This window comes from Peromyscus californicus, unplaced genomic scaffold (genome assembly GCF_007827085.1).
Source record: "Peromyscus californicus insignis strain IS unplaced genomic scaffold, ASM782708v3 Scaffold_14__1_contigs__length_90479793_seg_2, whole genome shotgun sequence".
NCBI lineage: Eukaryota > Metazoa > Chordata > Mammalia > Rodentia > Cricetidae > Peromyscus > Peromyscus californicus.
In genome coordinates, this window is record NW_026294436.1 from 55,978,234 (window position 1) to 55,997,186 (window position 18,953).

The window sequence follows — 18,953 nt, forward strand, 5'->3', positions numbered from 1 at the left end:
TCAGAATAATTCTGTTGTCCACATGACATCCTGCCTTTCCTAAAAGATGGTTCCTATGTCTACTTTCAGTCTTCTCTTTTAAATCACTACAATCCTTAAACATTCTTCTATGACATAGTTTCTTGGGGGTGGGGCAGAGGCAGGGACAGGGCATGTAGAGTGGACACTAAGGATTGAACCTTGGGTCCTGTGCATGGAAAACAAGCACTCTACCACAAGTCATATCTCCAGCTCTCAGTAATTGGATACCTTTACCATCTTTTGTTCCACTGGAATTCATAACACTTGGGATGTTACAATTGTAAAAAGTATCATTTAAATTATGTTAATATTTTAATAATCATGGCATACTATTGCTCTATTTAAAGTTCTAAGGTAATATAATGTTTTCGAGTGTTAGTTTCATTTGGGAATATAAGAAAATGTCAAGCTCCTAATTTCAAAAGTATTCAAAGGAAATTTTAAGGGATCTTTGAATTTTTTAAAAAGTCCCCATTGACTCTAGAGAAGCAAAGCCCTCTTCTGGAAGCCTGGGACAGGGAATTCCTGTTGGAGTTGTAAGCCCTGTTTCCCAGAGTCAGGTTTTAGGTCTCCTGTGTGCCCTACCTTTTCACCACCCTTCCTTCCTTAGACCCTAAACCCAAGCCCCTTCCTTACCCATTTTGGGACTCCAGAAAGCCAGTTAGGAAGTTAAAGCCCTACTTAACCTTGTGAGCAAGGCAGCAGTTTTGTGAAATATTATTAGTTAAAGATGTGTTACATTCTTAAAAAAAAATAAATCAGACACAGCTTCTTTAACAGCTTCTGCCTTATAGCAAGCCCTTGAGCAGCCAGTACATTAAGTTTAAAAAAAAAAAAAAGGTAAAAAATGCCTGCTGCATCACAAGCATTAGCACTCTAGAGCTCTGAGGGGTTGAATGCAGTTCTCAGTCATGAACCTCCAGACCCGGCCTTCAGGCTTAGGCTTGGCTGTCATGATTGGAGAAGCAGGAGGAGCCAGACACTAAAGCCACAGTGGAGGTCCTAGCCTCACCACTTAGCAGTTTTTCACTCATGCAGACAAATAAAGACTAGAGATTCGAAGTAAAGACAGATCCAAATGGAGAAAACCTCTAAAAATGTTCCAGTGTGTTTTATAGTGTGTATAGGCTTAAGAAAGAAAGAAAAAGGGTATAGACAGTCATAGAAAGAAATAGTTTAAAAATAATAGTAAAGTATTTAAGGAAAGAGTAAAAGTAATATAAAAGAAAAAAGCCACATAAGATGGGAAATACAGGGAGTCTGGATCCTGCATGCTACTGTGTTGATTCTGAATTTTTTTTAAATTGCTGATAAGCAAAGGAGAGCAGCTGACAGACATGGAATTGGAAGGACTGCTGAAATAAACTAGCCTAGACATTTTTAAGAATGCCTTAACTTTAAAATGGAACTCAAAAAACGCATTGCTTTGGAGAAAAGGTTTTGCTTTTATTTCCACAGGAAATGAGAGGCTGGTTCCTTCAGGAATTGATATGGATCAGGTTTGATCAAGGGAGCCCTCCTGAATCTTGACAGGTGATATCTATCAACAAAGGTTACAGCTGGTCTTCCCAGGACTTGGCCATTATCTCAATTTTCTTGGGAGCCCCTAAAGATGCCTTTGCCCACAGACAACAAGAGGCAGTCTGGAGAACATGACACCCACATTCCCAAGAGATGAGATGGATGGTCTTTGGTTATTTGGTGGGTTGGGGATATTTGTTATCATTTAGAGGAATATAGGATAAAAAGACAACTATTAATCTCAGATATTTTGCATTGGCATGGATTTTGGTATATTGAAATAAATTTAAAGTTATTTTTGTTATACTGTATGTATGTTTCTACTCTTGTTTGAGGTACTGTGCTTATGCAGCTCATTTAAAAATACAATGTATAACAAAGAAATGAGGTTAGTAGTTAATCTATAATAATCAAACTTATAGTCACATTGGATGTGTTTTCCAGGTTAAATGAGTATATTTTAGACAGATAGATGATTTTCAAACACTTCAAAAACCTATAGAATATGGCATTTAAAATGTTTTGTTAACATAGGGTTTCTCATGACAATGAGACACATCTGCTTCTGGCAGCACCAAAGAGTAAAAACAACAACAGGGCAGATCCCTGAGCCCTTGTCCCTGCCAGCCCCACAGTCACACACCTCTTCAGCTCTGGCCAGGATGGTTCTTCCACATCTCTTAAGGGACCTCCCCAGAAGGGGTGGAATTGAAAAGTTTTGGTGTTAAAACCAGTTGTTGTCCCCTGTCCCATGTGGCAAGACTGGCTTGGTATAAACTTAACCACATCCCCCAAGGCTGGAGGCCCTAAGCAGTTGGGGGGATAGTCAGACATGCCCTGGGAGTCACCTCTTATATATAACCCTGTTCTTGTTAGTCTCAATGATAATAAAATATAACCATGTCTAAGAAAAAATAAGAAAAGGTCTCTATCATTTTAAACCTTTTTGGTTTTCTTGAAAAGCATACTCTTTACTTATTGGTTATACTTTTTAAATGAAAAAAAATCACAGATTATTTTTTAATTTTTGCTATTGTCATTCTTTTTCTTATTGTGGAAAGTCCCCATGTACTAAAAGTAAAGAAACCAGATTCCATAGCTATCTACTTCTTTCCAATACTGTTTCCTATATTCTGTGCTCACCAGGTGCCATTTTATTTTTTAATTCAAAGTCTGGTCATTTATTTGTTACTCTTAAAGACTAATTTTTGACTGGACTCAGACTTAGAAGTAGAATTTCACAGCGAGAACTGCCTGTATGTCTTGGCAATCAGTTCCTGGTGCTTTCCTTTGGCTTCCTGCATTCTTTTGGCCAAAAGTTTCACATATTCTGCAGTTTCCTCTTTGTTTTTCTTAGTGCATTGTTTCTTCAGAGCAATACATCAGTGTTTGTGTTGCAAGTCACTGAATCTTGGGTGTTTGGTTCTGGCATTCTCATCTTCTTTGTTTAAGGGCTTTCTGACAACATATTGGCAGACATCATCTTCTTTAGAGATATTAAAATGTTTGCAGATTCTGCTAACTCTTTTGGGCCCCAACCACCAAGGCACACACAGTACTATGTGTCAGTCCAGGAATATCCTTCTCTCCTTTTTTTTTTTTTAACAATAACCAAGTTGAGAACACTCTGCAGATAAATTGGCACCCACAATGCATCTATCTGCAAACAGACTTGCACTTCCTCTCTCCAGTTCTCCTTGGTCTATAAAGAGAATGTCCCTTACTCAACAGCAGTGCACTTTGCTGTGTCAAGACACCCACATAACCGGTCCACACTTTACCCAGAACATCAGCAGCTACTTCCGTGTCCTTGCACTTCTCATGGAAAGTGCAAAATTTGTGTTTATCATCTACTTCAATCAGTCTGACAGCTGGTAGCTGGGAAGGAAGTATTCAGTTCACCTTCACCTTGACACAGCTGACCACCAAGGAGATGCCGTGAAAAAAAGCTGTTTTCTTTCTTTCTCTCTTTTCTCTCCTCCTCCTCCTCCGCTTCTTCTCTCTCTCTCTCTCCATACAAAACTAATTTTCCTGCTCCATATCGTGATATGCACTGTTCTCCATATCAGTATAAACCAAGGGACTCTTGTTCTAAACCACAGATATTCTACTCACTATATATGCTTTGCTACAAATATTCACAATATTGTCAGCTGAGATTACAACTATACTTACACAACAGAAAAGTACACTCACAGATAAATGGTCAGTCACTGCCATGCTGCTTAAATAAATTCTAGGAGACAGAAGAAAGCAGTCTAAGCATGGCATGGTGGCACATGCCTTTAATCTCAGCACTCAGGAAGGAGGCAGAGGCACGTGAGTCTCTGAGTTCAAGGCCAGCCTAGCCTACATAGTGAGTTCCAGGGCTATGTAGAGAGACCCAGTCTCAAAAAAAAGACTCTGATGCTCAATTCCTCTGAATACACAGCAAGAGGTATCTTTAGTGACATTGAAAGAAAGCAAGCGTTAGCTGGCAGATGCTGTAACTGGCCTTAGGAAAGTGTCATTTATAATAAGAAATCCATACAATATCAGAAACTTTCAGGGCTTACAAAGATGGTAAAGTTCCGAATAACCACAAAGAGACAGAATTCTTTTTCTTAAGAGTCATGAAGTGCTGAAAATGCTTCGGAAAATCAAGAGAAGGGTGGACAAGATGGCTCGGCAGGTTAAGGCCCTTCCCATCAAGCCTAGAAACCTGGGTTCAATTCCTGGGACCCACATGGTGGAAGGGGGACTCACTCACACCAAGCTGGTCTCTGACTTTCACATACATACCATCACACACACACACACACACACACACACACACACACACACACACACACACACAAATAAATAAATAAATAAATAAATAAATAAATAAATAAAAAGAAATAAATATAAAAATAAGTCAAGAGAGAGCTAAATATAAAACCTGCCTAAAAAGAAGTCTACAGACTCTCATCAGGGGAATCGCTATAAACAATTTCAAGCAGGAGTTATGAAAGAATCTACAAAATATTAGTGGATGATTTGGTTGAGACTTGAGGACAGGATGAAAAGGTTCTAAAGACAAAGTAAAGAATACAGAGGTATGTATACTTCACTCTTCATCAAAATCTTTCCCACCAAACACCAAATGTGCAATTCTGGCAGTCTTTTCTTTCTTTCAGTAAAACAAACTTAAAAAAGACAAAAAAACAAAACAAAACAAAAGCAAAAGGAATTGTTTGTCTTTAAAATCAGGCATTTAAAAAGTACTTACATCTGAACCCATACTTCTTGTGGTACTTTGTAGGACAGGCTTAGTCGTCACGGAAAGTTTGCCATTCACTGAACTATTCACCACAGGGGCTGGCACCACATTCACCACATGGTTAGGCAGCTGGGTGGCCCCTCCAGCGACAGCAAGAACTGGCTGAGCAGAAGGCAGCACTCCAGGGGCCTGAAGTTGAACCACAGTGGGCTGAGAGAGCAGAACAGTCTGACCTGGGTTTAAAAAGAAAGGGAATCATGTGGTGCATAGCTATTGTGTCAGGGAGCAGTTTAACATTCAGGCCTCTCTGACAGACAGACAGACCAGTCCTGGAGAACTTCATACCATTAAATAAGACATTACCAACAACAACACACACTATGGGGCACTCTGCTCCCGTGTTTTTAATGGGACCGACGAAGTTTTTTGAGTTATCGTTAACCATCTACTTTCAATCAGATATGGTATCTACCTGTGGTATATACCTATAGTCCAAGTAGCTGAGAGGCTGAGACCGAGGAACCCCTCAAGCCCAGAAACCTGTGGATAGTTTGGACGGCACAGCAAGACTCAACTGATAAAAGTAAAGGAGGCAGAAGAGATGGCTCAATGGTTAAGAGTGCCTACTGCTCTTCAAGAGAGCCTGGATTGGATTTCCAGTGCCCATGTTGAGTAGCTTACTACTACAACCTACAACTCCAACTCCAGGAGTTTTGACGCCATCTTCTGGCTTCTTCAAGTATTTGCACGTGTGTGTGTGTGCGCGCGCGCACGCACACACACACACACACACACACACACACACACACAATTTAAATTTGAAAACTTTTTTTTTTTTTTTTTTATTTGGTTTTTCGAGACAGGGTTTCTCTGTGTAGCTTTGTGCCTTTCCTGGAACTCACTTGGTAGCCCAGGCTGGCCTCGAACTCACAGAGATCCGCCTGGCTCTGCCTCCCGAGTGCTGGGATTAAAGGCGTGCGCCACCACCGCCCGGCTAATTTGAAAACTTTTTAAAGCCAGGCCTGATGATGCAGACTTGTAATTATAGCCACCATGAAGGCTGAAGTAGGAGAATCAAAAGTCCGTTCAGACCCTCATCTCACAAAGTAAATAAAAAGAGGACTGGGGATGTAGCTCAGTGGTAGAGGGCTTGCCTAGCATGCACAAGGCTCTAGGTTTAATTCCCAGTCTGGGGGGGGGGGGGGCAGGGGGAGGCAAAAATACTCACTAGAGACATGAACAAACCAGGCAGTAGTTCATTTTTATCTTTTTTAATATAACAACAATACATTACAAATTTGTTGTTGTCATATCTACATTTTCCAAGTATTAGCCTCTGAAGTTTATTAGTTCTATAGGAACTTTTCTTATTTTAAACAATAAATCCTTTAAATTAAGATTTAGAAATACACACATACACAAATATGTAGGAAAGAGTCGTGACTACAAATGCCAAAAAAAAAAAAATGAAACCAAATGAGATGAAAATTTATTTAACAAGCACAATGACTGTCTATAAATAATACCAACTTTTCTGATCCCTGCCAAAACAGTGATCTTCAAATCTTTTCCTGTTCTTTGCAGGTGCCATTATCTTAAACTAGCACTCTGAGGAGAACTAACATCACTACCCTCAGGAAAGCACGTACAACTCCTAATACTCATCTATTAAAACTGTACCTGCCTGTTTCCTTCCCTTTACAATTTTATAAGGCATTGAAAGCCTTGCCTAATATCCGCGTAGTTTGGCTTTATCTAGCTGTATAAAGGTACTATTATAACCAGAAACTTTTTAATACAATATAAATTTATAACTCTTCTTCAAGGAAAAACAGACATTTTATGTTCAGGCAGTTTAAAATGACTTATAAAGCTTAGCTTCATATTTCAAAAGGTTGGGAAAAACTGAAAATGAAAATACTTTCAGAACACCTGTTTGGTGAGAACATCTGTCTCAGCTAAAAAAAAGATCACATTTATAAAATTCTTTGTTTCAGTGACCTCAAAAAGTAGACCAGAAGTAGATTTCAAATGTTACAATTTTTTCCCAATTCAGTTATTAACACAAGTATTAAGTTTGTAAGAAAATTTAAAACTAATTTCATAAATTTGAAATACATACAATTTACTGGGGCCAAATATGTTTATCTCCTCGTTTTTTCCCCTAAACTGACTTCTGTTATAAAATAAATTCACATAAAATGGAGAAATGGGTTAAAGGCAGTTATATAAATATATGCTTAGGCCAGAAATACAAAAAAAAAAAGTAATATATAAATAATGTATAAACAAAGATTGAATTTTTAACAACACTGAATAAGACATTAAGTCAATCTGGCATTAAAAAGATATATTTACTATAATGTAAAAACTGAAGCAAAGGATTTCTAACTGAATATACTCACTTCTCGGGGCACTAGAGTTTGAACCCAGGGTCTTGCACAAGCCAGGCAGGCCTTCTACCACTAAGCCCTCGGGTTTTTGAGACAGGATCTCACTATGTAGCTCAAAGCTGGCCTGCAACCTGATATGTAGCCCAGGCTAACCTTAATTCACAATCCTCTAGCTTCAACCTCCCAAGTGTTGGAATTACAGATACACATCACCATGTCCAAAAGTACTCTTCTTTAACATCAAAGAGACAGCTCAGCCATAAAAGATAATCATGGTGTTTGTCAGTTTCTATGGACTGTGAAAATGCATAATGAGAAAAGATTATTAAGAATTTAGCTATGAATTTGTATTGGGCATAGTAATGTATGGCTATAAATCCAAGCACTTGGGAGACAGAGATAGATTTTTGGTTCAAGACCAGTCTTGGACTATGTATTAAGACACCATCTCAAAACAAACACAGAAAAAAAGTAAAAATAAAAAAAATAAAATGAATTTGTAGGTTATTAACAATATATAGCCATAAATTTTTTGAAAATAATTGTATAAAAATAAGTGAAATAAATTATTTGATCTACAGTAATAGCTTGCAACAAATAGAGATTTGAGAATGCCTTACAAAATGCCATAAGACCACTGCTTTCCTGTCCAACCCCATCACCCCACCATATAGAACCACTGACATAAACCAATACTTGGAGAAGAGAACAGCATTCTCAGAAACAACGTTCCATACCTTCTAAGCTTAAAATTGTGATTACAAAAAAAGAAGAAAAAGAAAAGCTTCCCCTCTAAGCATTGTTCCAAACTTGAGTCTATTCCACAGAGGAGATAATAATTATGTAGAATTACTTCAAAGAAAGGATCAGATCTGTAGACCCAGGTGCAGATTTAAAGCACTGGTAAATAACTCTTGTGAATGTCTGTAATATTCCTTAAAACTAATTTTTAAAAATAATCCAAACTGGGCCTGGCAGTCAGTATAGGCCTATAATCCCAGTTACTAAGAAGGCCAGGGTAAAAGGATCACAAGTTCAAGGCCAGCTAGGGCTCAGAAGGAATTAAAAGGTCAGCCTAAGCAACTTAAGGAAACTCTGTCTCAAAACAGAAAGTTAAAAGAAGGTTGGGGATGTATAGAGTTCAGTGGTACCACTTGCCAAGTATGAACAGGGCCCAAGGTTCAATTTCCATTACTGAAAAAGAAAGAAAAGAAGGAAGGCAGGAAGACAGACAGGCAGGCAGGAAGAAGGCAGGAAGGAAAGAAAAACAATCCAGTCTTACTGTCCACTGTCTCACTGTCCCTATTTCCCAGCCAAGAGATTTGCATCTTGGGGAGAGGGAGGATTACCAAGGCAGTCTGTACACCAAATATGGCTCATGTCCTACCAGGCCACTGTACCTCCCTTATTCCACACTGCATTTCAAGCTCTTACACTCTAAAGTTTCCAATGGTCTTAGCTTTATCTAAATTAAGGCTCCTCTAAATATTTTAGGCATGTTCAAGTTCAAACAGAATGGAGAAAACCACTAAATTTCTATTATGATATATTCAAAAACAAAAGATGCTCATAGTTACTTGCTAAGTGCTGACCAGGCCACAGACTACAATGCAAAGGACTGTTTGGGGCCTTCAGTAGTTAGCTGCTGAACATAGTCACTACTGTTCCCGGTGTGGAAACACATAAAACAGAACACACCAAAGGGTTGTTTATCCATCTTGGCATACTCAAAATCCTCTCTAACATTACATGCAAATCCCCTTAATGGAAGACAGCTGGATTCAATGCTGAATGTGTCTATATATGATCACTGATTTTGATGGTCAGTTCTTTCTTTTTAACTTTCTTCAAAGATTTCAAACCACATATCAAACATTTATGGAATACCTACTTTGTTTTAAATAACACACTTGTGTCAACTTGGTCAAATATTTCTTTGTTCCAAGTTTTCTCATCAATAAAATGAAAATATTGATATCTATCCTGAGAGATATGTAACCATTAAACAAGATAATGCATTTAAACACTTAGAAGAATGGCTGGCTGGGGAAACCCACAGAGACAGCTGATACGAGCTTGTGGGAGCTCACAGACTCTAGACCGACAGCTAGGAAGCCTGCATGGGACCAACCTAGGACCTCTGCATGTGGGTGACAGTTGTGTAGCTTGGTCTGTTTGTGCGGGCCCTAGCAGTAGGACCAGGACCTGTCCCTGGTGCATAAGCTGGCTTTTTAGAACCTATTCCCTATGGTGGGATCCTCACTCAGCCTTGATAGAGAATGGAGGAGCTTGGTCCTGCCTCAAATTGATATGCCCAATGCTTTGCTGCCTCCCATGGGAGGCCTTAACTTTCTGAATGGAGACGCAGGAGAAATAGTTACGGGGGCAGCGGTTTGAGGAGTCAGAAGGGAGGTTCGGGGAGGGAATGGGAAGAGAGGAGGGAGGGGAACTGTGGTTGGGATGTAAAATAAATAAAATATTTTAATAAGAAAAAAGAAAAGGGGCTGGAGAGATGGCTCAGAGGTTAAGAGCACTGACTGCTCTTCCAGAGGTCCTGAGTTCAATTCCCAGCAACCACATGGTGGCTCACAACCATCTATAGTGAGATCTGATGCCCTCTTCTGGCCTGCAAGGACACATGCAGACAGAACACTGTATATTAATTAATAAATAAAATCTTTAAAAAAAAAAAGAAAAGAAAAAAGAAAAGGGGGCTGGAGAGATGGCTCAATGGTTAAGAGCACTAGCTGTTAATTGAACTAGGTCCTGAGTTCAATTCCCAGCAACCACATGGTAGCTCACAACCATCTGAAATGAGATCTGGTGCCCTCTTCTGGCCTGCATGCATACATGCAGACAGAACACTGTATACATAATAAATAAATCTTTTTAAAAAAAAAAGAAGGAAAGAAAAAAGAAAAGAAGAATGACTGGCACATAACAACAGGTTAGCATACATTCATTATTGACACTTTTTCTGTTTAATAGTAGCTTCCATGTATTAGCAACTCATTAGTTCTCACAATTGCTATGTAATTATTTATACAAATTTAAATCTCAAATTAAAAGGCAGAATTCTGAGACTAAAACTGATTACATTTCAGCATGTTTTTAGAATAAATATTATAATTAATTACTAAAACTTGGCCAGCCAGCCAACTTGGCTTCACTCTGGCATCCCCTCTTCTAGGTGTACCCCTAATTTCAGTGATTTGCAGTATCACCAAAAGGTCTAAGACAGAAACATAGAAGTCACCCAGAGACTTTCCTCTCTGTCCTTCATAACTCCTCCCACACATACTGCACCATCAATCCCACCCTTACAATGCCAGGCTGTGTAACAGCCTACTTCCCTCCTGGTTCTCCACTTTCAGATAGTCTTGGCTTTAATCACCCTCCAACTGCACTACTTACAACACTCTTACAGGGCACAGAAGACAAAGAAGCAAAACTATGTAGAAAAATAATTCAGGTTGGCAGAATTCAATAGACAATGCCAGGTTAGTTAGATTAGCGAAAGTCTATAGAAAATAATGATCTTATACTGTAAAGTTAGAAAACTAAATTGGAACCAAATTGCAAAGCACTTTAACCCCATACTAGAGAATTTGAACTTAAACCTGTAAGTATTACATAGTTGTCATTTTTCTTTTTTGTCCATGTGGTATATGCATGTACGTTTTCACGTGTGTGCACATGTGTGTTGAGGCCAGAGACGGATGTCGGGTGTCTTCTTCAGTGACTCTCCATCTTATTTTTGAGACAGGTCTCTCCCTGAAACTGGAGCTTATCAGTGAGCTAGACAGGCTGCTTGGTGACCTCTAGGGATCTACCTATCTCCAGACAGGCACTAGAGCATCCAACGTTTTTTGTGGGTGCTAGGCACCTGACTCAGGTCTCCATGCTTATGTGGCAAGCATTTTACTGACTGAGTCATCATCCAGCCCTTTCTTCTCACATTCCACTCTCAAATTTAAGATTGATAATAATAACAACAACAATGTATGAAAGACATTTAATCTGAAAGTTATAATACTAATACCAAAATCCATAGATTATATTATAAAAACAAACAATTTATTGGCACTGCTCATCAAAAATACAGTCTACAGATCATGTGAAATCACTGAAGTTCAGAATGTATGATTTTAATCTCTGGAACTAATAAAATGCTTGGAAAAGAGTAATCTGTCTTTTGCTATAAGTAAAGATCTCAGTCAGTGGTGGTGGCACACACCTTTAATACTGGCTCTCAGGAGGCAGAGGCAGATGGATCTCTGGGTTTGAGGCCAGCCTGATCTACAGAGTGAGTTCCAGGACAGGATACCCAGGACTGCACAGAGAAACCCTGTCTTGAAAAACAAACAAAAAGAGCTCTCCTACCACTCAAACAGAGCCAGCAATTAAAGCAAACTCTTGAGGATATTCCCTCCTGCCATGTTAATGTCAGACTTGGACTTTTTATACATGTGTTTTAATAGCTGTGGGAACTATAATGAGGTTCTTCATGAACTTAAAATTCTTAGCCTTTGGAAAGACACAAATCCTTTCAAGATCTTAGTAAAAAATTGTAAGTACTATTTCTAAAACTCCACATATGAATGCACACTAAATCTTTCGCCTTCTTTCCAAGAGTTTATGAACCCTTAACATCAACTTACACATCACAAGAACACATATCCCATAGGTTTGCTATTTTTCCTATTTAAAAAAAAAAAAAAATAGTGTTGATCCTAAATGGAGGAAGGCATGTCAAACTATTTTGCTATTAGTTTTGTTTTTTTATCAAGTATTCTTTTTGCTTAGTTCTTTTTATTAATGTCCTATTGCCCATAGTCATTTAAGAGACAAGGTCAATACACAAGATCAAATTTATGAAGCCTCCACCATTGAAACCATGCTCCAGAGAAATGAGCTAACAATTCATAAATGCAAATACAGCCATAAAAGTAAATGTGACACCGATGTTTACTTACACATGCCCTATTAACTCCTAGTGCTAACTGGTGCCAATAAATTCAATCCTGAGAAATGAATACTGCATGAATTTTCTCATAACCATGTGTACAGAGATCAATGTAAGTACAGTGAGGACTAAGCTACCTAAGAAATGTCCCATATCTCAAGATTACCAAAGCCTCAGACCTGAACTTCTTTCAATAGTGAACTTCCTTGTAGACTCACAAGCACATGATGCCATCTGGTGGGTAAAGTATGGAAAAACACCAATTCTGAGCTAATTGGCAGCAGTCAGGTCTTCTAAAACCTAGTTCAATGCCCTGCTTACCAAACCACACAGTCTCCTCAGAAATTCAGAGCCAGATTTATTGCTCAACACATACTTGATTTGAAATGGTCCTTATTATTTTAAATCCTAACCACTCCTTAAAAACAAAACAAAACAAAAAGGTCATAACCACAATAATCTTAGAATAAAGTGGCAATACAAAAAGTCTCTCTAATTTTCTTCTTCATTGTAAGTGGTTTCATAATATCAAAAGCCTCCTCAGTCAGGTGTGGTGCACACCTTTAGTTCCAGCACTCAGGAGGCAGAAGCAGGTAGATCTCTGTTGATTTGAGGCCAGCCTGCTCTACTTATAGAGTTCCAGGCCAGTTAAGAGTACATAATGAAGCCGGGCGGTGGTGGCGCACGCCTTTAATCCCAGCACTCGGGAGGCAGAGACAGGCGGATCTCCATGAGTTCGAGGCCAGCCTGGGCTACCAAGTGAGTTCCAGGAAAGGCACAAAGCTACACAGAGAAACCCTGTCTCGAAAAACCAAAAAAAAAAGAGTACATAATGAGACTCTGCTTCAAAAAAGAAAGAAAAAAAGAAATCAACAACAACAAAATAATGGTGCCTTAAATACAGATATTATCACAATAAAAGCTGTAAGAAAACAAGAGGCAACAGATATAATTTATCTGTAGAGCTCTGTCTCTACAAGGACAGGAACCACATTAATCATCTCTGCAAAATCCTCAGAACCATGGAAATTTCCTGACACAATGGTACATGCTCAAAAATTATAACCCAAATTAAAATAAAGCATGTGATATAAGCCTTATTGCTTTCCAATAAACCTAGAGCATCACAGTCTACACAGGTACCTTTAGTGGGTGCGGGCTGTATACTGATAATTGACTGCTGCTTTGCCAATGGCATAAGGGCTGGTAGTGTCTGAATAATGATGGTTTTTGCTGGAACACTGGCATTTGTTTGAGTCTTGGGTGCTGCTGGAAGTAATAAAGGCTTGGGCTGAACTGAAGGTTTTGAATTCATCTGATTTTTTTTCTTTGGAGTCAGTCCATGTTCTGGAGAAAAAACAAAACTTCAAATCAATCTCAAGAAAATTAAGAAAACATATGATATTACATACATACCTTCCTCTATGTATTATCTTGAATTCTAGTAACAATCATCAGTGAGTGTAAACCCAGCTACTCTTTAAATGAATGGACTGAAGAAAAGTCCTCAGTCTGGGATCATCCTTTCTGCAGTTTCAGGAAGGGGACTATGAACTAGTAAGGATAATGCTAAAATTATTGAACAAAGTCGAGACTTTTGCTGTGGAATAACCCTTTTGTACACTGTGAAGATGTGTTGCTCTTGTTGTTAATAAAAAACTGACTGGCTGATAGCTAGGCAGGATAAGGCGGGAGAACCAGACTAAGAACGCTGGGAAGGAGGAGGAATCTGAGGAGTCACCATGATCTACAGAGCAAGCAGGATGGGAAGTATGTACATGAGGAAAACAAGCCTCAGGGAAGCACACAGATTAATAGAAATGGGTTAATGTTATAAGAACTAGATAAAAAGCACAGCTAAGCTATCAGCTGAGCATTTATAATTAATATTAAGTCTCTGTGTGATTACTTAGGGAGCAGCTAGAGGGACAGAAAAGTCTGCCTACAGACTTTAATGAGGTAAAAGTCATCATCTCTCACATTCAGTGTCTACCTGGGCCTTTGCAGCCTCTCCTGAAGATGACAGAATTATGTCTATTTTAAGAATTTTTCACCTATGAAGACAAGGACTATCATAAATGATTTTTTCCCCTTGTCCTCTTCACAGTAATCATTCAGAACAGCAACAAAATAATATATACTAATTTAGGGACTGGAAAGAGGGCTCAGCACTTAAGAGTATTGGTTGCTCTTCAAGAAGACCTGAATTCTGGAACAGTTTACAACTGTCTATAATTCCAGTTCCAGGGGATTTGAAGCCCTCTTTTGGCCTCTGGAGGCAGGAGGAATGCACTTGTTTCACAGACATAAATGCAGATAAAACACCCATACACATAAAATGTTACAATAAAAATACAAGCCAGCTTAATAAATATATGTCTAATTCAATATTTGACTCTTAAAAATGGAACCTAAGTTGTCTAAAATAGAAATAACAGAAATTGGGAGACAGATACCAGTTTTGTTTCCAGGACTGATGATGGGCTTGTCTTCCTTCAGTGGCTCTACTGAGGAGGGGCTATGACAGCTTTCACCATATAAGGAAAGGGGAGACTGGGAGCTGGAAGACAAATCCAACTCCTCCTGCAGCAAAACACAAACAAATTAATGCCCGAGAGTACAATCTTTGAGCAACAAATTACTTAGAAAGAACAAGACCATATGTAAACAGAGGAGTGCTGCAAGACAACTTAATGCAAAGATAAGACATAGTGTCAAGACACTACTGACAAATCAACACTCATCAGCCGCAAGGATGGAACCGAAATGCAGCATCTGTACGCTGCACTCGTGTAGTGAACAGAAATCGTTCATGTTTCTCCACTTGTTCTCACAAACTTTGGGTCTTCCCTGGTTCTTAGTCATACAAACATTTACTTATCATCACAAGGCTAGAGCTACGATTAATACACTTTCCCATTTCTTTTATTCATTTGTTATTCTTGCAGCATCCACATGGTGGCTTACAACCATCTGTAACTCCAGTTCTACAGTATCTGACACCCTCTTGTGACCTCTGCAGACACTAGGCATACACATGGCACACATACATACATGTAGGCAAAACACTTATACATATAAAATAAAATTATCTAAAAAAATAAATCTTTTAAAAAAAACTTCAAATTAAGCCAAGAAGGAAAGAGATTGGGGGTCTGGGGGGAGGGACTAAAAATTAAGAATTTCTATTTAATCAAGACTACAAAGTTGGTAGTCAATAGGGAAGTGAGATTAGTAATGCCCAAAGCCCTCAAGAGTTTGAAACTTGAGAGCTGGGAGATGCTCACTAAAGTGCTTGCCCCCTCACACTTCTAATCCCGGGGCTGGGAAGGTGCAGACAGGAGGATCCCTGGGGCTCTCTGGTCAGTCAGCCACCTCATCAGTTAGGTCAAGGAGTGAGGCCGTCTCACACGGGTGAGGTACTCCTGAGGAACCAGCCTCCTTGCACACCAACACACATGCAGGAGCCACAGAACACAGTTTAGTATCTTAACCACACATCTGATTCTTGAAAATAACACAAAATCCATAGAAAAACTATCAAAAGACAAGAATAAACAATTTATAGGAGATCAAATAAACACAATGAAAATGTAGGACAGTTTGAAAACAAACAACCCGTAATCAAAGAAATGAAAACAAAACAACAAAAAGACTTGCCATCGGGCAAACACTAGAAAACCGATAACGTCAAGCACAGCAGAAAAGCTCCAAGGCCCCGAAGACTGCTGATGAACCTGCGGAGTACCTAGAGCAACTCTGGAGAGCTGAGGAAGCATGCCAAATTGAGTCTCTGTAGCCCGCCACCCACTTCTTCTATTCTTGGACACACCTCCCAAAGGGATTCTCCCACAGGTCACAAGAGAATATTCTTTACAATATTCTTCACGGTATGGGTAAAATACAGTGAATGCTTATGGAAATATGCAGTTAGATGCAACAGATTTGATCTGTTGTATCAGTCAACCTTTAAAAGTAAATGGAAGCCAGGGCTGTGGTATAGCCTTATATAACCTCATCGCTCAAGTGGCTAAGGTAGAGGGTCATTGAGTTCAAGGCTAGCCTTAACTGCAAAACAAGATTCTGTCTCAAAACTCAAAATATAAATTAATCATAATAAATATTTAAATAGGAGATCCAATATAATACCACTTATATAACTTTAAAATGTATGCCTGTAACTGAAATCAGTGAGGAAAAAAATAAACTTTTAATAAATGATATTGGAATAAACCTTTTGATAATAATTTGGAGAAATATAAAATTGAGCCTGTATCTTGTAGCACATACTATGGCAATTTCAAATTAATTTGAGTTCTATATATTAAAAATAAAACCTTATGATAACTTTGTATCAACACTCACATAGAAAATATTCCTTCTGGAATAATTTAACCATTAGCCACTAGATGGGGCTGCAGGCTCATCATCCATGCCTGGGGGACTTGTCAGAGCACCAGACAGAAAGCATTCACCCAGGGAACCCTGTGATCTGAGAAGTCAGGGCAAGGGCGAGACAAGGCCCAAGAGAAAGCCTTCCTGTAAGATGGCTGAACCCGATGGAAATAGTAAAAGATCACAGGAGCAAGGGGAAGGGACTCCTACTGGCTAAATACAAGACAATACAAGGGTCGAATAGATAATCACAGCAATGGTTATAATCTAGACGAAACGGGAAACAATGAGTCCACACTAATATTAACAGGTAAGTGAGCAATATGAAGTAAGGGCGCTGAGTTCAGTCCCAGAACCCACATGGCCAAGAGTCTGACCTCCACACATTCCTGTGACCCATGAATACCACATACATCATACACACATACAAAATAAAAATGTAAATGTTCATTTTTTAACAACAGGACTTTTTCATAATTTTAAAGTACCTTTTTCATAAAATAGTGGCAACTAGCAAAGGGAGAAAGATTTGTTGCAGGGATTTAGGAGAATCACTGTATGAGGATATTAGAACGAACAGCTGTTTTTTAGAAGTACTTGGACTTTGACAAATCCTTGTGGAAAACAGTGACTGTTTCCCATGATCTGTAGAATTCTTTTGCTGAAGGGGCTTTGCAGCCATCCCATGACTTTGGTCACAGGACGCCTCAGGCACATCTGAAGCTCTTGTATTATTGTGTATTGCACACCATACATAACAAAGGCCTAGAGTCATGGAGGCATGTGATGCTCTCCTTCAGTAAGACATGTGAATTAAGATTAGGGACCTTGGTATGAGGAAATACTGTGTGTAACTTTCAATAAATACGCCATGGCTTTTTGGGGTTCAAACAATCAAAAGAGGCTGGACCTTCCTACTGCCACAAAGGCCTTATAATTTCATCTTGGAGTGCCTTCTTTCTACAACCAGCCTGCGCTACACAGTGCACCCCAACAAAGAGTAACTTCATAGCTGAGGGTCTAGCAGATGCTGTCAGCTGACTGAGGTGAACATTACCATGAACAGGACAAGCTGAAATTATGTCACCAAACTCAAGTTTTATCATCAAAAATGAATGATAAAGTAGAATGTGGGTGGCTTGTATCTATAACCTCGGCTGGTGGAAGGTGGAGGCAGGGAATCAGGAGGTGAAGGTCATCTTCCACTATGTAGCAACTTTAAGCCAGCTTGAACTCTGTAAGATCTCAAAAGACAAAACAAAAACAAACAAAAGGTAGACACAGAATCACTTCTGTGACATTCCTGCCACAGATACAAAATCTGAATCCAATTCTGAGGAAACACCTGGTAAGTCAAGTGTCAGGTCATTAAAGCACCAAGGTCAAGAAGAACTGTTCCAGAATAACGAAAATTAAAACATTAAACAACCACAAACAATGTAACTGGGTGCTTTTGTTGGTCTAAAGGACAGTACTGGGGCATCTGACCAATCTAAATGGGGGGCTGCATATGAACTTATTATTATGTATCAATGTTTAGTTCCTTGTTTGTATTGTTAAATAAAAAATAGTCTTGTTCATAGGACATAGACATTATAGTATTTGGAGTTTAGTCCATCAGTGGGCAACTGCCTCTCAAATGGCTCAGACAAAAATCTCTGCAATATACTTGCAAATTTAAGGTTACTCCAAATGAAAAGGCAATGTAATGTAAGAAGAGAAAAAGAATCAAAACATAGCTGGGAGGTGGTGGCACACACCTTTAATCAACCCCAGCACTGGGGAGGCCAGCCTGGTCCATAGTGAGTTCCAAGACAGCCAAGGCAACACAGAGAAACCTTGTCTCAAAAAACAAAAACAAAATAATAATAATAAAAAAATAAACATCAGAGAATGTCTGAGTGATAAAAACTTTTTGAGTCACAGAAGGAGGAAGAACAGAAGGAAAGGAGAAAGAGAATAGAAGGCAGACAAAAAGATGAGGATGAGGAAGAGTGGCAATAATAATAATAGCAGTACTAGTAGTAACCATAATACTAAATATATTCTTATTTATAAAAAATATATATTTATATTTTACATAATTTATAAATATGTATAATTTATAAGATAGATTTATATTCTATATAAATAATAAGCAATAGAAAACCAGGCTGGGTATCCTTGCACACATCTTTCATCATAGCAATCAGAAGGCTGAGGCAGAAGGATCTCTACAAGTTCAAGACCAGCCTGATCTCCATAATGAGTTCCAGGCCAGCCAGGGCTACATAGTGAAACCCTGCCTCAAAAACAAAACACAAAAAGAAAAGAAAAGAAACAACCCAGGCCAGACACAGTGTCATGACCTGCACTGAATCCAACCTGGGCAGCACAGTAAGACTCTACCTTTAAAGGAACCTGTAATCCTGGCACT

At 38.9% G+C, this 18,953-nt stretch overlaps 1 protein-coding gene across 4 annotated transcripts in view; it reads right to left on the bottom strand.

Annotated features, from left to right (window-relative positions):
* The window catches only part of Atf6 (activating transcription factor 6), a 169,893-nt gene that overhangs the window by 131,599 nt on the left and 19,341 nt on the right, over positions 1-18,953 (bottom strand). For all 4 annotated transcript variants that reach the window (XM_052737566.1, XM_052737565.1, XM_052737568.1 and 1 more), the window contains exons 5-7: positions 14,599-14,725; positions 13,286-13,489; positions 4,793-5,016 (exon numbers count right to left, since the gene is read on the bottom strand). In XM_052737566.1, the coding sequence (XP_052593526.1) occupies positions 4,793-5,016; positions 13,286-13,489; positions 14,599-14,725 (555 nt within the window). The remainder of the gene's footprint in view (positions 1-4,792; positions 5,017-13,285; positions 13,490-14,598; positions 14,726-18,953) is intronic.